General features: G+C 36.4%; 1 protein-coding gene across 6 annotated transcripts in view; it reads right to left on the bottom strand.

Annotated features, from left to right (window-relative positions):
• Positions 1–25,942, bottom strand: part of GPHN (gephyrin) — a 562,530-nt gene that overhangs the window by 184,343 nt on the left and 352,245 nt on the right. For all 6 annotated transcript variants that reach the window (XM_036267724.1, XM_036267708.1, XM_036267715.1 and 3 more), the window contains one exon: positions 15,204–15,338. In XM_036267724.1, the coding sequence (XP_036123617.1) occupies positions 15,204–15,338 (135 nt within the window). The remainder of the gene's footprint in view (positions 1–15,203; positions 15,339–25,942) is intronic.

The raw sequence follows: 25,942 nt of genomic DNA, 5'->3' as shown, positions 1-25,942 counted from the left end.
TATATGACATGCTCTGCAAATAGGCTGGTCACTAGAATTCAATCATTGTTATGACACTATTCCTGAGATGAAGAAATGGGCACTTACTTTCAGTTATCTTGGGGATTTCTGATGAAGCAGTATCTGGAGTAGTGTTACATTTGCATTTGGTTTATGAAAAACAAAGAATTACAAATATGCCTATGCATAGAACTTTGTCTCTTTTGGTGATTTAGTGTCTATTCCATTGTAATATCAGAAAACATCAATGAATCAATTAGAAACATAAATGTCCCCCAAGTGGAAAGATCAGTCCTGACGAGCATCATTCTTGATAGGTGACAGAGTGAAGCTCCTCTGCTTGCTTACCCAAGCATTGAGGTTGTTCAGCTGTCACTGAGATTCCCAATTAAACAACTGTGCTGCCCAACCAGAAAATTTTAATGCCAGACCAATGTCAGATATAGCCACTCCCTCAAAGCTTTCTGTATTTCAGTTGAATGTTCTTCTTAGATAAGAGGAAAAAATAAAGCTGCAATTTTAAAAACTTGTTTTATATTACTACATAAATGAAAAACAGAAGGTTCTTAACACAAAGTGTTTTATCAGATGAGGTGGCAACTAGAAATTCCTTTGCTTTTTAATAGAGCTGTAATAACAACTAATATTTTGTTTAAAGAGAAAGACTAAAATAAAATAAAATAAAAAAATAAAGAAGGGGGAGAGGAGACAGAAGCTTCAGATCAAGTGGATTCCTACATGTGAAGAATGATGGTCTCTATTCAGACCAGTATATGTCAAGTTAGCTGTGATGCTTCTGCTTGTATTAGGAGACGGCAGAAAAGTATCAACATGATGCCAAGTTCTGAGTGATAAAGCACCCTGGAAAAAAAAGAAAACTGACCATGTTACAAAATTATATTTGGTATGCTATATATTGTCTATCTTATCCCTTTTAGGACATCTCTGAAAGTATATGGAGATTGCTGAGGAAAAATACTAAGAACTGAATTTTAATTTTGAAAAAAAGCATCGCCCTAGCTGGGTTGGCTAAGTGGTTAGAGCGTTGACCTGCAGATCAATGAGTCGCGGGTTTGATTCTGGTCAAGGGCACGTACCTCGGTTGCAGTTTGTCCAGACCCTGGTCAGGGTCGTGCAGGAGGCAACCAGTCGATGTGTCCTCTCACGCCCATGTTTCTCTCTCCCTCCCTCCCTCTCACTCTATCTAAAGATAAATAGAAAAATATCCTTGGGTGAGGATTAAGAAAAAAAAAAAGAAAAAAAGCATCTTGGCACATAAGAATTGTGTCAATTTCTGGTTTTACTCCATATAACTAGTTTTTACTAATTTTTCAGCATTAACCAAATTTATGCCCAAAAGATAATCAACTTTGTCAACTCTCATTCTTAGTCAAACAGAATCCTAAAATTTAGAAATAATGAAAACTAATTAGAATGGCTATCCTCTATAAGACAGAGCCTCTGTGTAGACATTGTGTTCCCAATAGCTACTTAGTTATTCTCTTGTGCTATTTTCTTTGCCCTCAGAAAACATTTTTATAGCAAAAGTGGTTTCCCATTTTAAATGGAGACTTGTAATATCTTGAATACAAAGATAAATTATGTAGTTTCTGATAAAAGTATAGTTTAGTGCCTCATGCTGCTTTATGAAGACTTTCAGCAACTTTTCAGTAACAAGTGAACACATTTTCTGCATTTTAAAAAAGTTTATAGAAAAGTTTAAAATTACATCAAGTCCAGCAATATAAGGTATCTTCTTCAAGGTTACATAACATATTAGTGACAAATCTAGGAACAACATTCACAGTTCCTAATTTCTAGTTTAAAGTTGTATTCCCTTAACAGGCCTGGAAATAAATGGTAGGACAAAAATTGATGATTATAAGAGAATCAATATGTAGATATCTCTCTCTGTGTCTGTTTGTTTATCTCTCCATCTATAAAAGAAATTTTGTCATTATATGTATCTATGGAAGAAATTTTTCCTAAATCATTTCAGTTGCACCTGCACGTGCAAGTATAGAAACTTAAAAAATGAATTATTAAAGAGAAAAGATAGTCACCACTGAACATTAAACATGAAAAAAGACTATAATACTAATTTAAAAATAGATTTTTAGAGCAGACAGTTCACTTGTCAATGCTTGATAGCAATTTTCTGAAAATAAATTGGACTTTATAAATTGAAACTATCATAAGAGGAAGACTAGAAAACTAATGTGTAGTTATCAAAGTCAGAAGTGTCATGTGGTTTTTGTGGCTCCTGAAACAGGTAATAATTCCAAATACTGAAAATCTTCAAAGAGAATCTGAAAAAGATTTGTCTTATAAACTAAAATTTGAGAAGTAGAAAAAAGTCAAATCAATAGATTTTAAAATGCAATGCTCTCATTTATTCTAGTCAACCCTTAATCATCAATTATGATGGAGTAGAACAAATAAATCACAAAATATTAGCATTTGAAAAAGATGAATTAATTTAGTGTTCATAATAATTATAAGAGCCTCACATGTTAGCTAATTTTATACATATTTTTCTGTGAGGCTAAACATTCTCTATCAGTAATTAAGACAGGTTAAACTGCAAATGTTTCTGTTACATATAGGATCATTACAATATTAATTAAGTTTGAGAATTGGATGTAAAGAATTGTAGTGATTATGAATGGGTTTAAATTATTAGTTAATTTACATGTATTGAAAATTAAAATGTCAGTTGCAAAACAAAAAATGTTATTAATAATAATTATTCTACCCTGAAGAAATTCTTTTATAAGCATTTCACTGAGATTATAAAAGATATAAACCACAGGATCAACACCATTTCAATATTCTATTCAGCCTCTCAGCTAGAATATTTAACAAATTATTCATTAAATATAGTCTCAAAATATTGCACTGTATTACTTCTTTTGCAACATTCTGAGAATCTTTCTTCAGGGATTAATTACTGGGGAATCTATCCTTAGAGATTAATTAACTGGCCTATAAAGCAGTGAAATCACTGCTCTTTGTAGTCACCTTTTTAATTAAAGTTTGGATTCTAGAAATATCATACAACAAAAGACAATGCCTTGAAGGTAATACAATATGAGTTGTTGATTCCCTTTGTTTTAGCCCATTTCTTCAAAACTGAACTCACCGTAAAATCACTTTGCTAATAAGGTAAAAACGACCCCATCCTACTCTATTGCCAATAATAAATAGTTGTGCTATGATTATACTGAAGCAGACATAGAGATTTTGGAGTGGAAAGCCAATTTTATATTATTTTTTTTTAAATATGAAATTTTAAAGAAAGATTAGGCTTGTAAAAGCCACATAAAGGTAAGTGCCTATATCACTGGGTATATGCAATCACATTTCTCTTTAGTACAAGATCTTTGCTGAAAATATTTGGGAAAAGGTTGTATATCTTGCGTGTCTGTTCTATTGATAGAATAACTCAGGTCTAGAGTTACTGTGGCTTTCTAGAAAACTATAGGAAAAAAAGTACAGCTGGTAATAAATTCTCTGACTCTCAGGTCTTTTAATTAAATTTAGACTCTCACCTATGAAATGACTAATGTAGATCTCCCCTCTTTGTCCCCTGACATATTTTCTATTGATTTAGATTAAGATTATGTAGATTAAACAAACCTTTCTGGCCATTTGTTTGCCTTAGGAACTGAACTGTTTTATTTTTAGAATTACCTAAATTGCTCCTACTTACTCTGAGAGACAAATATTTTGAACCCTATTTTATTATGCCATGTTTTTAAAAAGTGTGGGCAACAATGACAGGAAATAAAACATTTTTCTTAGTTATGATTTGGAGAAGGGCATTTAAAAAAGAGTTTTGCTTGAAACCTCAGAATTTAAACAAACTCCTGTAAATAAAAAATTACTTTTTAGAAACTGGTTAATATTTCAATTTATTGTATTTCAACCTTTTTAATATAACTGGCACTTCACTGTAAAATACTTGTTTCAGTTGTGATTAAGGCAAAGTAAAACAAAATATTTAATATAATATACATTAAAAATATTAATTGAATAAGTTTCTGAATTAATGTGTGTTTTGTCTTTAATGAAAGTAGAATGAGTAGGGAGAACAGAGAGATATTCCTGAAGTTTTGGGCAATAAAATACACTACCAATTTTAGAATATACATTCTTTTAAAATATAAAGATCTAGACTAGTTTAGTTTGGTATATGCTCTTTATTAAAGTCATGAATGAGATATGACCAGTTAATTTTATAGATTTAAATTATGGCTCTAATAAATTCTGCTGCTGAAATAATGATGGCACAGGTTATTTTTGTTGAGATGCTTTTGCACAAAACATGCCTCAAACCATTAAAAATAAGTTTATAGGAATCAAAACTTTTAAATTAAAATAAAAGCTAGTATTCTTTTTTTTTTTAATCCTCACCCAAGGACACTTTTGCATTTATCTTTAGATAGAGCAGAAGGGAGAGAGGGGAGAAGAGAGAGAGAGAAACATCGACATCAACTGGTTGCCACCCACACGACCCCAACCGGGGCCAAGGACAAACTGCAACCAAGGTACCTGCCCTTAGCAGGAACCAAACCCGGGACTCTCTGGTCTGTGGGCCAACACTCCAACCGCTGTGCCAAACTGGCCAGGGCAAAGCTAGTATTCTTTATTTCACTATTCCTTGTATTTCTATAGTTCTCTCTTTTCTATCTTCCTATAACTTGAACAAACTCTAGTGGATATCAACAGAAATCATTATTTCATTTAACAGAACCAAGCTTGACCCAAATGAGAAAGATCTTAAATGAAGTTAGAATATTTTCAGTTGATAATTTTTAACTTTATGTAGTAACATGGAATGCAAATGTTGAATAAATAAATGTAACTATTTTATATTAAGTGGATAATAACAGCAGAGAGAAAGGCTAAACAGAATGATAATATCTATTCAGTCAGTATAGAAACTAATTGCAGAGGAACAGATTTATAGGCCTAGGAACTTTAGGGGTTACTTATTTTAATACCATGATGTTACAAATATAGAAACTGAGGTCTAATTTAAAAATGTTACAAAGTGTTATATGGGCTGATTCTCAATATTTAGTGCCTCACAGAACAATACTTTTACATTCTCAATATTGGATCCATATTTTTTAAATGTTTGCCAGCAAATAAATCAGACACAAATGCTAAAAACTGCTTTTAATTGAATATGATTAAGTCAAATTCATCAAAGATGCAAAAATGATCTCTTCCTGGTATGCATATGAATTATAAATCAATGACCGAAAAGTTCTGCATATACTTTAAACAAAGGTAGTATTAATACATTTACTCAAATTAATTAAGAGAAAATTATAGCCCTGACCAGTTGGTTGGGCTCTGTCCCATGCATTGAGAGGCTGAGGGTTTGATTCCCAGTTGGGCACATGACGGAGTTGTGACTCGATCCCCATTAGAGGGCATGCAGGAGGTAGCCAATTGGTATTTTGGTCTCGCATTGATATTTCTCTCTCTCTCTCTTTCTCTCTAAAAATCAATGAAATAACATAAAAAAAAAAAAAAAAAGAAGAGAAAACTGTAAAACATTTAACTTCCAGGAGATCCTCATATCATTGTTTTTAGAACTGAAATAGCAAACAACTGAAATATCCATAATAGGGGCTGCTGAAAAAACTATGCTATATCCACAAATAAGAATAGCAAACAATAATCAATAAAAATGTTGTATATGATTATTTAAAAACATGTAAAGAAGTTCATATTAATAAATGAATGAGATAGGTTAAAATATTATATAGTTAAATAATAATAGCTAACATTTAGTGAGCATTACTCGTATTTCAAACTTTGTGAAAAGTGATTTCTATGAATTTTAAAATTTCAACCTTATAACAATCCTATGAGGCAAAGAATATTATTATTTTTCATTTTACAGATGAGATCATTATGGTTACAGAGGTAAAGTAACTTTCTGAAGGCCACACACCTAATAGTGATAAAGCTGAGATTCATCACCAGGCCTGTCAGACTACAAAACCTGAGCTCTTATTCACTGCCTTCCTATTATGATCCATTTATATAAAATATTTAAATGCATACAAAATAACAGAATGATATATAACAAAATTTTAACAGTCATTTATTAAATGTCTTACAGAAACTCTTTTTCCCCCCCTTATATAAATTTTCTAAAATAAGCAGGTATATTACTTTTTTTAAAAGAAGAAAAGAAGAACCTAGCCACTTATAGACTGTCTAAGCTATAAAACTTAATTCTACAGCTAATAATATCTGGTTAACTATATATTCTCAGGCTAACTAATTAAATGTCATGTGCAAGTTCAGATTTCAGAGTGGCAACTGCACATTTCATAGTCAAGCTATACTTAGCTTCAATGATTGATATAATTTTGTGAACATTAAATAATTAGAAAAGGATGGGGGAATTTCATTTTCAATTATTATATATAAAGACAGAGGGGACACAAAGTCAAATGAACAAAGAAACTAAAATCAATGTAAAATCCTGTATATTTAGCAGAATATGGTCATAGAACGACCATTTAAAATGATTTGTTGCCCTAGTCAGTGTGGCTCAGTTGGTTGAAGCATCATCCAGCACACCAAAAGGCAGCAGGTTCAGGGGACATACCCAGATTGTGGGTTCGATCCCCAGTTGTGGCACGTACGGGAGGCAACCCACCGATATTTCTCTCTGTCTCTCTAAAATCAACAAAAATAAATAAAATTATTTGTAAACTCAAAATTAATAGCTAAAATATATTACTATTATTTAATTTCAGTTTTATCAAAATATGAAATACTTTACCATACTGGGTAGTGCTTTTCTCATCAGAAAAGTATATCAGAGAATCATCTTTTATTTGAAGTCTCAAAAATCTGTTTTGCTATCAAGCCAGAAAATTTTAGCAAAACCAACATGTTGTTATAAAGGAGGAGAAACTAAACAATAATGAACAATAGAAATCAGTTACTCAAAAGTCTGTAGGAGCCAACCATTTAATGCAAATGAGTAAAATAGCCTGGAGGGTATAAAGAATGTCAACTGAGTATTGATATACTACAGGGTGCTGGCCCAGTCCTGTTGATTTTATTTTTTTAGAAAAAGAAGAAAAGTTTTATATTTATTTAAAAGCTCACCAATTTTAAATGTTCTAACTGATTTTTAAAGGAGCTACCCTCACTTATATCTCTAATAAAATTATCTTCCAACAACTAGGTTATGACTTAAAAAAGGGCTCTCTGTATTGTTAGACAAGATATCCTGGGGAAACATTAGTTGCTATCCAAATGCAGAAGCAGTATCACTTTGGAAATAAGTAGAGTTAGCTGGAAATTACAATTTCTGGTCTTGTATCTATCAAAGACTTTGTAAAGCCTTCTCTAATTTTAAATTAGGGAGGAAAAATTTTATTCCCTGCTCTAGAATTAATTGGGATCATAGAGTGAGGGTGAATCATTTATAATTCTTACACATGGTACTGGTGGTCATTTACATATAGGATAAGAAGATCTCTGTTCTGAGAATACCACTGTAACATTGTCTCACTGCAAAAATAAGATTCAAAATACATAATTTTGACCCAGAAAACTTTCAAGAAATATAAGCCAGTTTGCTCATTTGATTATGCTGATGGTTCTTTAAGTGTGGTCCACAGTACCATGAGGGTTCCTGAGACCCTTTCAGGAGTCCAAAAACCAAATTATTTCATAACATTAGTATGACATTTTCAATAATGGTGCAAAAACAAGGTGAGTTGGCACCTTAGTTCCAAATTGAGGTAGTGGATCCAAATATTATTAATAGTCATTATATTATTCACTGCCATGTACTAACAGTTAAAAAAATATTTAGCCCTAGCCGGTGTGTCACAATGGTTAGAGCGTCGGCTGGTGCACCAAAGGGTTCAATTCCCAGTTAAGGGCACATACCTGGGTTAGAGGTTCGACCCCTGGCCCCGGATGGGCATGTGAGGGAGGCAACAAATCAATGTGTCTCTCTCACACAGATGTTTCTCTCTCCACCCCTCCTTCCCTGCCTCCCTCTCTTCTAGTCTCTTTAAAAATCAATGGAAAACATATTCTAAGGTACAACAAAACAAAACAAAAACAACCAAAAATCCATAGTTTCAAAAAAGAAAATCTAGTTTCATTTAACACGTGTTCAATGAAACAGTAAATACTAATTCAACTTAATTAATTTATTTATTTTTTAAATTTTATTTTTACAGATGTTTTTCCTTTTTTACCCCATTGGCACCCTTCTCCCCGCCCCGTCCCCAGCTTTGTTGTCCATGTCCATTGGTTATGCATACATGCATATAAGTTCTGTGGTTTATCTCTTCCCACCCCCCACTACCCCCTCTTCTGAGGGTTGTCAGTCTGTACCCTACTTCCATGTTTCTGGTAATTCAACTTAATTTAAACTTGTCCCTTGAGTATGGCAAAATGAGAAGCATGAATAAAATACTTCTGCTCCATACCAAAGAATGATGATTATCTAGGAAAAGCACTTATGCAGTTGTTTGAATTGCAAGCTGAACTAGCCAGGTTTTAAACAGAATACCATATTTACTTGAAGGAATGAAAGAATACTGACAAACTATTATTATTCAGTCTTAGGTATTTGGTAGACATTTTCCTGAAAATGAATAAAATGAGCCTATCAATTCCAGAAAAACAGACAGGAATTGTTGTTCTGCCAAAGAAAATTCTAGCCGTTAAGCACAAATCAGAACTGTTGAAAACATAACACTGAGTTTGAGAGCTTCCAATGTTTTGAAGTGTTTTGGTGGTTATAGTAATGAAAATTATTTTAATATATAATATGAAATATGTCAACACTTGGAAGAACTTACATATTTCAAGTTATCAAGAAATGTTTTCTAAAATCATGCCTGGATATAAGATCCATTCAAAGTTAAAGACAGACCAATGGATTTTAATATATCAGAGTATGTAATAGTCCTGACAGCGTTTTTGATTCCATGCTTCAACTAACTTTTAATAGACTACCAGCTGTACATTTTTGGTGTAGTTTCAAAGAATATCCACAGTTATCTGAAAATGCTGTTAAAATAGTCCTTCCTTTTCTAACTACATAACTGTGTGAGGCTGATTTGTTTCTTCATATTCTTCAACCAAAACAACATATCACAACAGACTAAATACAGAAACAGATGTGGTTTATCTTCTATTAAACCAAACACTAAAATATATTTGAAAAAATGTAAAACAATACCATCCTTTTCAGTAGATTTTTTTGTTTGCTTTGGAAAATATTTTTTTTCATAAAAATGTTACTTTATGTCAACATATAAAAGCTTATTCGTATTTTGAAGCAAATAAACATTTAAAATTTCTCAGTTTTAATTTCTTGTACAGTAGATACTGCTAGGTATAATCCACATATACAAAAGCTATTTGGGGTCCTTAATAATTTTTAAGTGTGTGAAGGGGTCCTGAGACCACTATGTCTGAGAACTGCTGGATTTGTCAAATAATTTTGAGACTATTGCTTAATACCCATCAGATGGGGCAATTAACTTTGCACAAAACTTAACATTTTTATGTTTAGAGAATGTACTTTTGATGTAATTAATTCAGTGTTTTCCAACCTTTTTAGACATTTGTTGACTATATGTAGAATCCATATTTCTGTGTCATTTACAGCTGAATAGATGTTGCTATACCAGTGTTGATAAATTTTAGACAAAAGTGGAAAAAACTTAATGTTCAGTATAGTCTTACTGATTTTGTTTATGGTCTTATAAATAATGGAAAATAATTTGCAGGCCCCAGCCAGTACCATGATCTAGACTAGAATTTTAGCAACTCTATGAGATTCTCCAGAAATGGGAAGCTCAGGTTTAGAACCAGTGAACTAGCCATATCACATAATCACTCTGGTGTTCACAAAGGAAAGTGATGATGATATGGAATAGTCTGTAAAAACTAACATCACTAAGAAAAAATCTCAGGGAATATTATCCTGGTACTGGATCAATAATGCTATTTTTATATGTAAAGGAAATCACATAGTCTTCTAGACAGGCTTAATCTTTAAAAACCTATAAAGAATTAAAATTATGCATTTTGTTTCAATATAAGATTAGACAGTGTATAAATGAACACACTGTTCATGTAAAGGTATTTATTCTAATACATATACTTTTTAATCATTTTATGAACTTAAGTTCAATTAGACAGAGAGTGTTTATCTTTTCTTCCCATAAGGAATAAACACTAACTTGCAAGTTAGTCTGGAATAAAATTCCATTCTAACCTTTAAGATACAAAAGCATATGGGTCAATCACTTACATTAATTAATTAGTTAATTAATCAATTAATTAATTTATTTTTAAGTCAAACTTCAGATGCCTAGGAATAAAAGAATAATTGAATTAGTTCTTAAAATATTCTCTATTTTAATAACATACAGAGGGAACAGTAAATTGATTGAAAGTTTAGAATTTTTTCTTTTTTGCTATGCTCATTATTCTCTTCCTCAAACCTCTTAATTAATTTATTTAGAGTGATAAAAAGGAATAGAGAGAGAGAGTGAGAGAGAGAGTGTAACAATGATGTGAGAGACATCGATCAGCTGCCTCCTGCACACCCATTACCAGAGATCGAGCCTGCAACCTGGGCATGTGCCCTGACTGGGAATAAAACCAGGACTTCTCAGTCCATGAAATGATGCACAATCCACTGAGCCACACTGGCTGGGCTAGCCTCTTAATTTTTTATTTTTTTTTATCCTCACCAAGGATATTTTTCCATTTTTTGTACAGATAGAGTGGGAGGGAGAGAGAGGAAGGGAGAGAGAGAGAAACATCGACGTGAAGGGACACATCGAGTGGCTGCCACCCGCACGACCAACCAGGGCCGGGGACAAACTGCAACCGAAGTACGTGCCCTTAGCGGGAACTGAATCCGGGTCTCTCCGGACGGCAGGCCGACGCTCTAACCGCTGAGCCAAACTGGCCAGGGCTAGCCTCTTAATTTTTAACAGAGATACTCCCGTCTTTCATAATTGAATACCAGCCCTCATTAAGTTGTGAATCATGTTCACTTTAAAACAGAACTTGCAAAAATAAATAAAATACAATTTATTTGTTATATATTCTTTTAGTAAACCATTTTTTTTTTGAGACTATTACCACTTAGAACTTGAATCCTCTACATATTACCCACTTCTCATTTAAATAGAATCTATGTACCATTTGACTTTTTTGTCTTAGGCAATTTTTACTTAGAGAAGTGAATAATTAAAATCCCAAGTTTGTTCTTAAAAGATACTTCACTGTATTATAAAACAAGAGGAGAGGAACTCATCCGTCATTTCAGTCAGATTTCATGGAAAGTATTTGATATAAAAGAGAAAGAACTTTTTTACCAAATACAATAAAATAACATCAGTCCAGGTAATAAATATTTGCTGGAGACAATGCCTTTGAATGAAAAATTGCTTAGAAAAGTTAACTATATTTTAATTAAAAACAAAACAAAAGATATAGTAATTCACACTTTTCTTCATTTGACTGTGATGAGAGTACTAAAAATGAAATCCAAAGTTGGTATATATTTTATAGACTTTTGTTCTCACTTTTGAATCTTAAAAGATCAAAGCACAATATAGGATATTATATTGCAGTGAACATATAAAATGTGAATCCAAAATAGTGTTTACTGTTTTATTTGTTGACATAAGAGAAATAGATGTGCACATGCAAATAGACAGGAAGTCTTTCAGCTAAAATACTGCCCAATAATAAAAAGCTACAAAGGGAAAGGTTGGAATTGTTAGTTTTGAATTCTAATTTGGTTATTTAACCATTTTGTGTTTTCAACAAAGACTAGGTTAAGTTCTTCTGATGTTAATTCCCAGATTATTCTGTATTTCTGAGGATAAATCAACGTACTTATAATTTACTATAATCTCTAGTTGTAAAAGCAAAAACAATGTCTACTTGCTCACAACTGCTCTTAGCACCAGGCAAAGACTTATTTAACAACTGAAAAAGCTTTGTTGGGGAGGCAAGGATTATTAGTTTCATTACAGACATGAAACTCAGAAAAGTTGAGCAATTTGTTTAATGTAGTGTGATTAGTAGGTAAAGAACTCAGCAATTTAATCCAGGTCTTCCATTATCAAGTCATATGCTCTTTCTAGTGCTGATCATTGAAGACTGCATTGTAAAAAAAAATATTTGCATATATGTTCTGTATATGACAGACTGCATGCCTAATCTGAAACACAGAGTTTGGCCAACACTAAAATGAACTAAATTATAAATGTCATAACCAGAATGCAACAACAATAAATTGTCAAATTCAATTTGTGTTCTAATTTTGTACTAGATATCATTTCTGGGATGTCTCATACATATTTCGAATAGAACACATGAGAACCAAAATGTATCAATTCTCCTTTCTTTAACCTTCAAAACTTACTTATTCTCTTTCATTTCTTAATATAGTAAATAATATCGTCATTTATCCAGATCTCAAATTAAAAACCGAACATTCTTTTGTACTTTTTCTCTACCCTGAGTTTTTATTTACATTAAAATAAATAATTCTCCTAAAAAAGATTTAAGTGCTAAAATCAATGTTCTTGAAATTTGATCAATAGGCAAAGGTAAAATAAATCATTATTTAAAATAAAAAAGAACTGATATCTAAAAATGAATTTTGAAGTCACTGAATTAGACTATTCATGTACCAATGAAGTATCTGTCTGAGAGTTCTTGACTGGAGATAACTACCTGGTCACAAGTGCCTTTGAATTGGTCATTATAGCCAACTATAATTCTCAAAACCTCTACCCAGCACAAAAGCTTTCGTTTTGTTTTTATTTATCCTTCATGTCCTTGGTGAAATGTTATTCCTTGGAGAGGTCTTCTCTGATCATCTTAAATAAGGTTTCTCTCCTATTATTTTCTATCACTACAACTTTTTCATTTATTCTTGCATGAATTTCAATGTATAATTATTGTTATTGTGAAATTGTAATAAAATTATTTGTGTTTATCTACCTATTTATTTTAATATACCATTGACTAAACTGTAAACTTCATGAAGGCAGAGATTTGTCACTGATATAAAAGTACGTTATAAGAGCATATAATTTAGATTCCATCAAGCAACCTTATACTTTGAGAAATTTAATAGAAAGATTATTTTGATTTTCTTTACTCCTTTAAGAAATCAATATTCAAACTAGTTTTTTATTATATTAGTATTCTGATTCAGCCTTAGCGGTTTAATTTTAAAATTCACTAAAGCAATAATTTTATCTTTGAGGTACACATTCTGGTGCTGATAAAAATTATCTAAAAGAAACAGAATCTTATTCCTAGATAAAAATATGGAAAAAAAATTCCTAGAAAAAAAGATATTCAAATATACTACTTTATAGAAATTCATTATCAGTTTGAGCATCTAAGTGTTAACTAAGGAAAAAATATCAAGACAATCCACTTGCTCTTCTAAAGTTCTGCAATAAGCAAATTAACTTAATAAATATCAACGTTTTTATTTTTAGGATTTCACTTTAGTAAATTTAGAAATACCAAGTGATTTTAAAAATTGGATTTAATAGTCCCTTTGTAATTAAAATATAATGACAAAGTTTTAAAAAGGCCTAAAAAAGTAGCATGTATGCTTAAATTATGCTTAAAATGTTTATGTTCACAGTACATTGTTAAGGGGAAAAAAACACCGTGTCTTGGAAAGTTCTGTATTCCTAAGATTTGGATCTTAATATTTGGCGAATGGTTAAACATGAATAGTGACCTTAACTTTCAACTTTAATTATTTCCCAGACTTTATAAATGAGTACAGCTTGTGCAATTAGAATTTAATGCAGTCAAACAATAAATTATTTTGTTTTAAGAATTTAAAAGACATGGATGAGATTCATCTATCTAATTTTAGTCTAGAGAACTCAATGTTTTCATTCAGTTGAAGTTATAGTTGACTAGCCTCTGAATGGCATTAACATACGCATGTCTAGAATGTTCTTATAACTTTTCTTCAGATTTAGGCCCTCAATTTTTTTAAACTATAAAATTAATATCAGTTATTTTTGATGCAAGTCTAAAAACAATGATTTACAACACTAACACACTGAAGGCTTTGCTGAGAAGGTTGTACCACGGAATGTAAAAGCAATTGTACTACATATATTAGGAACTGCTTGAGATCACTTCTAGCTAAATCCAATGATAACACTGATAAATTCAGAGAAGTTGGAATTGAGGAAAACAGCTATATATGTCTTTAAATTTGATGACAGAAAAAAAGTCACAATTTGGAAAATTACCTGCAGATCCCTAGAATACATTCAGTGTACAGCCTGATATCTAACACCATATCCTATTAAGGAAGAAGAAATTTTACTGTTATCCTTTGGATGCCAATATCAGATCCATTTCATAGAAAACTGAACAGCACACATGACTAACTTAACCAGGGAAGAGACATTCCAGGAGTAAGTAGTCAAAGCCATAATTATGCTTGCTACTTTATCATATACATGATGATGTGAGGCAACGAATAAATGTCCAACCCTTATTTCCTCCATACATAATTCAGTACTTGGGAAAATTATAAAAAATAAATACTAAGATACTTCTTCCCTCCCTCAAAGGTTGGCATTAAAACTTTCTTTCTAATCAATTTAGATTTGTTTCCAAATAGTAGGCAGCAACATTCCAAGTTGAATATGTTTGAAAAAATTTGGAATGATACTAGAGCAGGGAGCTACCCCAGCCTGGAGAGGTAAAAACAAAACAAAACAAAACAAAAAAACACGTTTGGTAACATTATTTTATTTTGTTAATCTTGCTATTTATTGGCCAGAAATGCATTGATCTTCTGCATAAACATGTAACTCCACATCTATACTATGAGTATGCTAAGAAAATAACAAGTCTATAACCAAGTAACAAGAGCTACAGAAAATACCTGTAGCTATGATGCAGGAGTAGACATTTCAATGAAAATTTTATTGTCCTACTGTTGGCCTAATATGACAATTTGTGAAACAGTAGGTGGTAACTATCATATAGTCCATTAATTTTTCATTTTATTATCATGCATGCAATCCAACCTTGACAAGCAGAGGAAAATATTGGTTAGTTTTCCCAGATTCACATAGTAGACCTCAGTGCCAAGGAACTGTACTTACTTTTGGTGTTGGGCAGGAAGCTGTAGAAAGGCGAGATGTAGCCTGAGCACGAGGAGATTCTGAAGGAGTAGTGCTGAGGGAAGCTGTGTCTCGTGGGAGCACCTGAACGCCACGAGAAATTATGGAGTCTGGAATCTGAACAAGGGGAATAAGCATGGTTTAATATTCTGAAAATACTAACAGGATGTAAAATCATACCCACACCTAAGTTTTTTTTTGGATGGGGGCATTCTTTGCAGCTCAATGCTCCTGCACTTCTTCTCATGTACTGTTAGTTACAAAAGCATCCAATAATTTGAACAGAAACCTTTAAAATATTTCCCCTGGTCAAATAATATTTTATTAAACTTTTTTATGAGAGCTCTTAACCACAATTGCACTGTGGTCAGGAGTAGTGTTTGGTATTCATAAACTGACTCTGCCATTTAACAATTATGTATTCTCTAGATATTTTCCATTTCCCTTTCAAATTCATTTTCCATCCTTCTTCATCCCCTCTGCTCCAAGCTGACCTGTACGGATGGAATTAGCAAGCTACCTTGTGTTCTCTGGTTTTCAGTTGGGTCCAGCCAACGGGAGGCAATGTCAGGAAACTGAAGGGTTGAAGGAAAGTAAGGTCTGGTATTTATTCCCTTGGTTTCTTTTCTATCAGGTCACCATAGGTTGGCTAGGATGACAGCCCCTGTCAGATTGCTTATAGCTCTTTTCTGCATTCTAATACTGGATTCTACCTGCAGCTCTCTCCCTGTGCCTCATTAGGACTAGGAATATTAATGGTTTCCATTATTATTAATCCCAGGGCACTGCGTTATGTCTGGTAGCTGTCCCTAAAATCTACCCAAGGCTTTGTAAATATCACAGTCCTTTATTAAACTCTTCTCAATTATCCATTTTAAGAATGCTATGACTTCTGCTGGGACATGGATGAATATATGTTTCTTTCTTTTTTTTAAATTTAAGAATAAATTTGTTATATTCATACTAGAGAAATATATTTTCTAATTACCACATCCTTTATCTAAAAAAATAAAGATAACGATAGCATCTACTTCATGAGATTACTGTTGAGGGTTAAATAAGATAATGCATATAAATTATCTAGCACTTCCAAGTAGTAAACACTTAATAAATGTTGGCTATTATTACTGTTATTATATTATTCCTATCAACATGGTAAAGACTGATGTAGCTGAGAATCACTATTTAAAAATATATAAACATAAGGATCAATAATGTGTTTTATATTTTTTAAATCATTAATATTTATGTTGATTATAAAATTTATATCTGGGGCTATGCATAATTTAGTTCATGTTCTGGGCTACTATTAATGGTGTAGGTCTTCTAATCTTAAAGTGAGAATGTGATAACTTTCAACTTTTGTGTATAAGAGGGGAAAAACATATGATAAAAAATGCAATTAACATTCTATCAACAAATGTTACTTACTATGTGAAAAGAAGAAAGAGCATCCAGACTTTGTGACTAGAAAGGTATTCCTGATCTTAGGTAGCATCTCTTTCTCACAAACAACATAATACCATTTTCAAAGCTCTTTAATTTAGTTTCCATACCAACATACTCAATACTAATGGTACTGCCACTATTTCAAGACTTGACAATTCATGTGATTTATGAAAAATATCCCCATTACCCGGCTGGTGTAGCTCAGTGGATTGAGCATTGTCCCATGGACTGAGCAGTCCCTGTTACATTCCTGGTCAGGACACATGCCCAGGTTGCAGGCTTGATGCCCAATAGGGGCCATGCAAAAGGCAGCCAATTGATGTTCTCTCTCACATCAATGTTTCTATCTCTCCCTTCCTCTCTCTCTAAAAACAAAATAAAAAAATATTTAAAAAAGAAAAAAAAATCCCCATAACTAGGATGAAAAGCAATGGGAATTGTGAGAAGAAAAATGGCTCCATCTGCCAGTACATCTGAGTATTAAATTGCCCGATAAATATTTTAAAGAAATTGAGGTAGTCTAATCTAGAAGAGCTATATGTTGCTACTTATGCCTAATAAGAAGTCCATGTATTGAAAAGAAAATCAGATGCCCCTATTATACAACACATAATATATTCCTTTCCTTCATAGCAATTATCACACTTATTCTACATTTTATGTGTGATAGTTTGATCAATGTCTATCTCCCATATTGGAATATATTGTTATGATGATGGAACCCCACATTTCTTGTTACTATTGTATGTCCAGTACTAATGAAATACCTCCACGAAGTTGTATGTATGTGTAATACATATATTTCCAGACTTACACACACACACACACACACGTACTTATACTACACATTTTTCTCCTCTCTATGTATGGATGCAAGTAAAACAATAAGATATTTGAGGGGAAAGACGGGTTTAAATTTTAGGGTATATTATTTTGAATTAATAGTCTGGAGATACCCAATCAGCTATTAGAAACATGAGATTGCAGCTTAGGAAACAGTCAGGGACTGGACAGATACTTTGGAAATTATCAGTGGAGGTGGTAGTTGCAGTTATGCAAATTTTCAAATAACCCAAGGAGGATATATGAAAGAACAAAAGCTAATGGTTTAAAATTTTAGGTGATATCTATAGTAAAGGGTTATCAGAAGAAAAAGAGAGGAAAAATCTGTAAATGGGATGAACATACATCCCATTTTTTCTTGAACAATCTGGATTTATATCTATTATCCTGGCTCAATTATTAATTAATAGCACACCTTTTCATTTTCAAAAGTTATTTCAGTTTGGAAGATAAATTATTTCATATTCCTCTTTTAAAAAAACTGTTAAAGATAAAAAAGAAAAATCAAGAGAGAGTAAACATAAAAAAAAAGACAAAATAAACTTTCAAGATGTTAAAAAATATAAATATTGGAGAAATAGGACTAGGATGAGAGTTGAAAAGAAGCCATTAGATCTATCAATTAAAGAAATTTCCTCGAATAGCCACAGTTATCTTGAAAAAGAAGAACAAACTGGGAGGAATCACAATACTGGATATCAGATTATACTATAAAGCCATTGTAACCAAAACAGCCTGGTACTGGCACAAGAACAGGCATATAAATCAATGGAACAGAACAGAGAACCCAGAAATTGATTCAAGACAATATGCTCAATTAATAATTGACAGAGGTGGCAAGCGCACACAATGGAGAAAAGACAGCCTCTTTAATAAATGGTGTTGGGAAAATTGGACAGTTAAATGCAAAAAAATGAAACTAGACCACCAACTTAAACATACACAAGAATAAACTCAAAAGACTTAAATGTGACTCAAGAATCCATAAAAATCCTAGAAGAATATATGGGAAACAAAATTTCAGACATCACATGCAGCAGAATTTTCACTGATACAAAGCCTAAGGCAAGCGAAACAAAGAGAAACATGAACTCATGGGACTTCATCAAACTCAAAAGCTTCTGCACAATAAAAGAAATAAACATCAAAATGGAAAGGGAACCCATTGTATGGGAGAGCATAACTGCCAATGATACGTCAAATAAGGGGCTAATTTCCAAAACATATGGAGTACTCATACAACTCAGCAAAAGGAAGACAACCTAATTAAAAAATGGGCAGAGGTCCTAAAAAGACACATCTCCAAACAGAACATACAAATGGTCAAGAGACATATGCAAAAATGCTCAACGTTACTAATCATCACAGAAATGCAAATTAAAATGACTATGAGTTTTCACCTCATACCTGCCACAATGGCTGCCCTTAACAAATCATCAAACAACAAGTGTTGGCGAGGGTTTGGCAAAAAGGGGACTCTAGGACACTGCTGGTGGGAATGCAGGCTGGTGCAGCCACTATGGAAAACAATATGGTGTTTCCTCAAAAAATTAAAAATTGAACTGCCATTTGACCCAGTGATCCCACTTCTAAAAATATATCCTAAGAAACCTGAAACACCAATCAGTTCATAGCAGCACTATTTACAATTGCTAAGATCTGGAAACAGCTCAAGTGTCCATCAATAGATGAGTGGATAAAAAAAGCTTAGGTATATACACAATTAAATAGTATGCAGCTGTAAGAAAGAAAAATCTCTTATCCTTTGAGACAACATGGAGGAACCTGGAGAGTATTATGCTAAGCAAAATAAGCCAGTCAGAGAAAGACAAATACCACATGATCTTACTTATTTGTGGAATATAATGAACAAAATAGGCTGATGAACAAAATAGACCCAGAGATATTGAAAGGAGTAGGGTTCAGACTGACAAACCTCAGAAAAGAGGGGGGGGGTGGGGGGGAGAGGGAAGAGATAAACCAAAGAACCTATATGCATATATGCATAACCAATGGATACAGACAACAATGCTGTGAGGTGGGGGGGGGGGTCAGAAGGAGGGTGTCTAGGGGGTAAAAAGGAGAAATATCTATAACAAAAAGAAATTAATTAATAAAAATAAAAAAAAAGAAAGAAATTACCAGTAAAGTAAAAAGATTGAAAACGAGTTGAGGAAATAAGTAAGGATGATAAAACAAGGTAATTTATGGGAAAAGAAGAGAGACATTCACTATTATTCTTTCCTTTGGTGTGTGGAGTAAAGATCTATTGATGAGAAAACAGGGAAGTACAGGTAGGAAAGATAACTTTAGAAGAGTCATAAAATTCTGGATAAATGCATTGAGATGTATGAGAGTGGAAGACAACTAAGGATTTGGTAAAAGAATTATCACCATGGCCAGTTTGGCTCAGTGTTTGGAGTGTGGATCCCAGGTTTGATTCCTGGTCAAAGGCACATGTCTGGGTTGCAGGCTTGATCTCTGGCTCTGGTGGGGGTCATGCAGGAAGCAATTAATTGATGTCTCTCTCTCACATTGATGTTTCTCTCTCTCTCTCTCCCTTCCACTCTATCTAAAAAGCAATGAAAAAGTATCCTCGGATGAGGATTAAAAAAAAAAAAAGAATTATCAATCATCATATTGGATCCAGTCAATATTGGCAATCATAAATTTGTAATTTTATTATGTAACCTGGAAATAAATTTTCAATCCATCTTAAAAAAGAAACTTGTGTTAGAGTGTTATAACTCAGTGCCATTGACCCAAACTCCCAGAGGCCTTCACGACAACCAAAGGGGTTGTCAGTTTACTCATTTACTGAAGAACATTCTTCACTAACTAATCCCTAAGTAATCGCTAACCCTGGGGTAATAACTAACCCTTGAGTAATCCTGGGGTCGGCGCCAGGGATAATCTATTGAAAACATCTTGACCTTTGAGATGTCTGGGAAACTGAGTAACAGGTAATTAACTAACTGCTAAATTCCGCTTCTGTAACATGCTTGCTTACACGTAGCAACCCCCCTTACAAAATCCTATAAAAAGGAGCCATTTTATTAGCTCTCCGGGGCCGCAGTTACTCCTGTGTGGGACATACTGCAGGCCTGCGGACTTAGCTCAATAAACTCCTTTTGTTAAACCCCATCTCGGCGTCTGAGTTTGGTCGATCTCCTGGGTTACAACATTTGGAGGCCCCAGCGAGATCACCTCGAGGTCCCCCTCTGAGAGGGGTCGACCTCCTCAGGCACAAGGCGAGGCGCCTCCATCCTCGCCTCTACAAATTTGATCTTCTGACTGCGGCCAGATTCGGCTTAGGGTCTTCGCACCACGTGGTTTTGGTAAGTGGATCGATCCATTTGTTTCTTTGTGTCTTTGGCTCCGGAGCATTTGGCGAGGCTGTACAGGCGGGACGCCGCGCACTGTCTGCCTCTAATCAGAGTCAGGACGCTGACTTCTGATTTTGGAAGCCTAGGTGCTTCACTTTGAAGGTGTGTGTGTTCTGTGAGGGTGTGAGACTAGTCTCAGTGATTGTTCTCGTTTGTCTTCTGATTTCGTGTTCTTGTATGTTCAGCCTCTCTTTCTGCTCTAACTGTTTCACTCTCAGGAGAGACGCCATGGGCCAAGGACCATCCAGGAAACCGACCCCCCTTGAATGTCTGCTCTCTAACTTTTCCGATTTTCTCAAAAGGTCCTGTAATTATGGGAAGCCAGCAGACCCCGGCTTCCTGAGGACGCTATGTGAACTAGAGTGGCCAACCTTTGGGGTGGAATGGCCCTCGGAGGGGAGTTTTGACCCTAACCTCCTCTTCGCCGTGCATTCGGTTGTTTATAGGGTCCCTCACCCAGATCAATGGGTATATATAGACGTCTGGATTGACATAGTATTAGAGAAGCCTCCCTATATAACAAAATGCGGAAGAGAGGAGCCCCAAAAGGGAATGAAAGCTAAGGTAGGAAACCATACCATCATGGTTGCAGCCCCAAAGGAGCGACCGCGGGGGCAACCAAGGAGAGCCAACCAGAATCCCCTGGGAAAGCACCCAAACCCAGGTTATATCCAGTCCCCCCAGGGGATCCTGAGGAATCGCTCCTAGAAGTAATGACACCCCCGCCCTATGCAGGAAACGCCTTCTGCAGGAAACGCCTTGGGAGGGAAGGCCACGGCACCCTCAGACGAGCCTCAGGCAAGAGCCCCAGGCCCGGCTGACAACGCCAGACTTTTGAGTCCCTCACACACATGGGACGGCACCCCTTATCAACCAGCCCGGGAACCGGACACCTCAGTCCCAATGCTCCCATTACGAGAGGTGCCCGCTGCGCCCAGCTCTATGGGCCCGGCATGAATGATCTATGTCCCTTTTTCAACTAGCGATTTATATAATTGGAAACAACAAAACCCCCCTTTCTCGGAGCAACCACAAGCTCTGATAAGTTTATTGGAGTCTGTATTCTGGACCCACCAACCCACTTGGGATGATTGTCAACAGATTTTACAAACTTTGTTCTCCTCAGAGGAGAGGCAGAGGATACGCGCTGAGGCAATTAAGGCTGTGGTCGGGGATGATGCTGGCCCCGAGGGCTTACATGATGAACTGCCTCAACGACCCCCAGAATAGGATCCAAACACTGGGGAGGGGATGCAGAGTTTACGTACTTATCACCGAAACCTCCTCAGGGGTCTAAGGGGCGCTGCTAAGAAACCCACCAATTTAGCAAAAGTAGCAGCCACTATGCAAGGGAAGGACGAATCTCCCACGGTCTTTTTAGAAAGATTATTAGAGGCCTACAGAACTTATACCCCCTTAGACCCGGATGCAGATGGGAATAGACGGATGGTCAACATGGCCTTCGTCTCACAGTCAACCCCAGACATCAGAAAGAAACTGCAGAAATTAGAAGGCTTTGAGGGAAAGAATAGAAGTGAGTTACTTGAAATAGCTCAGAAAGTTTTTCAGAACCGGGAGGATCCCATTAAGGAGCAAACTAGGCAACTGTCTCGAATCTTGCTGGCAACCCCTAACAAGGGACCACTAGCCACCTATAAGGGGAATAAAGAACCATCTAAAGATAGACCCCAATTTAAGAAAAATCAATGCGCCTTCTGCAAGGCTATGGGACACTGGAAGAAAGATTGCCCCAAGCTAATGGCAAGAAAAGCACAAGAAACCCCTGCACGCTTACTCCTAGAGACTGAGGAAGATTAGGGGGGTCAGGGTTCCATCAATTTAGGCCCCCAGGAACCCATGTTAACCCTGACGGTCGAGGGAAAACAAACTGACTTCCTTGTCGACACAGGGGCCACCTATTCGGTCCTGCAGAAGGCCTCTGGAAAGCTCTCCTCCCAAATGACATCGATTATAGGGGCAACAGGAAAGCCAAAAGCATACCCATGGACTAAAGCGAGAATCACTGATCTTGGGAAGGGCACTATCACTCACTCCTTCCTTGTAATGCCCGACTGCCCCTACCCATTGCTTGGCAGAGACCTGCTGCGAAAGCTGAAAGCAACTATAACTTTTCAAGACAATAGCACAACTCTAAGCTTAGGGAACCAACAACCTTCCACTATCATGGTTACAGTACCCCTTTCTGAGGAATATCTCCTTCAAGAGGAAATGTCACCTCCCACTGGGGAAAGTAACTCACAGGATGTCTTGACTAAATTAGCCATACAGATCCCTGAAGTTTGGGCTGAAACAAACCCACCGGGGCTAGCCTCTCACCAGCCCCCTATCATTGTGCAATTGGCCAGCACTGCTACTCCCATTCAAGTCAGACAATACCCAATTCCCCAAAAGTCCAAGGAAGGGATTGCCAAACATATTAAGAGGCTGAGAGATGCAGGCATTTTAATTCCGTGTCAGTCCCCCTGGAACACCCCATGGTTGCCCGTGAAGAAACCAGGAAGAGAAGATTATAGGCCAGTTCAGGATTTGCGGGAGGTAAACAAAAGGGTTGAGTCTATCCACCCTACTGTGCCTAACCCATATACCCTCCTGAGTCTTTTACCTCCAGACAAGGTTTACTACTCAGTCCTGGACCTCAAAGATGCCTTCTTCACCCTGCCGCTTGCTGCGAAGAGCCAACCCATCTTTGCCTTTGAATGGACAGACCCCGAAGGGGGTTTCTCAGGCCAGCTTACCTGGACCAGACTCCCTCTGGGCTTCAAGAACTCTCCCACCATTTTTGACGAAGCCCTGAGCCGGGACCTCCTCAACTTCCGAGACAGCTACCACAGCTTGACCCTGTTGCTGCAGGCTGGCCGTCCTGCATGAGAGCAATAGCTGCAACCGCTCTCCTTGTCAAGGAGGCGCAGAAGCTGACCTTAGGCCAGGACCTCCAAATCATCGGAGGCCACACCACTGAAGCCTTACTCAGGTCTCCTCCTGACAGATGGATTTCCAACGCTCGCCTCACTCAATATCAGGTACTATTATTGAACCCACCACAGGTTACCTTCTCCAAGTCTACTGCCCTCAACCCGGCCACCTTACTCCCCGACGGGAATCAAGGAGAACTGCTCCACGATTGCCACTCGTTACTAGACTCCATAGAGGGAACCAGACCGGACCTCAAAGACGAGCAAATAGCCAACTCTGACTATGACCTCTATACTGATGGGAGCAGTTTCATCAGGGATGGAACTCGGTATGCCGGGGCAGCAGTAGTCACCAATTTACAGGTAATCTGGGCTCAGGCCTTGCCCCACGGAACTTCTGCACAGAAAGCAGAACTGATTGCCCTGACACAGGCACTCAATTGGGCAAAAGGCAAGAGGGTCAACATCTACACTGACAGCCGCTATGCCTTTGCAACTGCTCATGTGCATGGAGCCCTATACCGAGAAAGAGGGCTCCTCACATCAGCTGGGAAAGAAGTTAAATTGTTCAACAGAGAAGGGGAACTGGCATCAGCTCCCCGATGGAAGACTACTTCTCCTCAAAGCCTTAGGAATTACTCTCATTAGAGATCTCCACTACAGTACTCACCTAGGCACATCAAAATTAATCTCTCTAGTCAGTAGACACTTCTATATTCCAGATCTCAAGACTATAGCCACTTCGGAGGTTACCCGATGTTCTGCCTGTGCACAGGTAAATCCAGGGCCTCCCAGACCCCATGGACTTGGGGTCCGAATCAGAAAGCATGAACCAGGTGAGCATTGGGAACTTGATTTTACTGAGATCTCAACCAGCAAATTTGGATTTAAGTACTTACTAGTTTTTGTTGACACCTACTCAGGATGGACTGAGGCTTTTGCCACAAGGCATGAGACTGCTAACGTAGTTGCCAGACATCTCCTAACTGGGATCATTCCTAGATTTGGCCTGCCCTTAGTACTGGGGTCAGACAATGGGCCGGCTTTCATAGCCAAAATTTCCAAATTAATAGCAGAAGCTCTCAGAATAGGCTGGAAATTACATTGTGCCTATAGACCCCAAATCTCAGGTGAGGTAGAGAGAATGAATAGAACTCTTAAGGAGACTCTTACCAAACTTAAGATTGAAACCGGTGATAATTGGGTAAACCTCTTGCCATTTGCTGTGTTGCGCGCCCGATGCACCCCATATCTCAAGAAACTCAGCCTGGCTCACTGGAAAAACATGGGGATTGAGACTATATCTCGCTGGATATGACATTGGTACTTTATTAACACCCACAGAGTCTCTAGAGAGCCGGAATAGGGCACCAGCTCCAGCTTTTGGGCCTCCTCAGGTGCTAATGCCACACCCCCTCAATTCCTTTAGCAGCTCGCTTCTAACCATGTTAGATTCTGTTTTCTCCCTCTTAAATAGTTCTCAACCTAACACCACCAAAGACTGCTGGCTCTGTGTAGATCCAGCACCACCCTACTATGTTGGTATTGGGGCAAATGCCACGGGTACTCTAGCCCCCATGAACCAAACTTTTAGTGACTCAGACTCACCTGGGGAAGGAACCCTTGCCAACTGTGCCCGAGCCGGCAAGCTCACCCTAGGAGATCTTCAAGGACAGGGGACCTGCTTCATCCTTGGAAACCTCAACCTCCAAGCTTCGCCATACAAGGACAACTGCCTGACCAACACCTCTCTGCGAGCCGAAGGCTCAACCCCATGGACTCTGATTGCACCTAGCGGGACTTGGTTTGCATGCTTATCAGGTATCCACCCTTGCATTAGCCCCGGGAACCATTCAGATCTTTGTGTTATCTATATAGTTCCCCAGGTATACCTATATGCAGGGCCCACAGGTGCAGCCCACTTTCTAGCCTCAGACTATCATACTAGACTCCAGAAACATGTACCCATTCTGATCCCTGTACTGGCTACCCTGGGTATTGTTGGCTCCACTGCCCTAGGGGCGACAGCCCTCATTAAGAATGACCTTGCCCTTCGTGAGGTGTCAGCCACGTTTTCCTGCGATGTTGAATTACTCCAGACCCAAGTCAA

Source organism: Molossus molossus, unplaced genomic scaffold (assembly GCF_014108415.1).
Source record: "Molossus molossus isolate mMolMol1 unplaced genomic scaffold, mMolMol1.p scaffold_m16_p_1, whole genome shotgun sequence".
Classification (NCBI taxonomy): Eukaryota; Metazoa; Chordata; class Mammalia; order Chiroptera; family Molossidae; genus Molossus; species Molossus molossus.
Note: the sequence above shows the minus strand (reverse complement) of the source record. Positions and strands in the feature narration are given on the sequence as shown.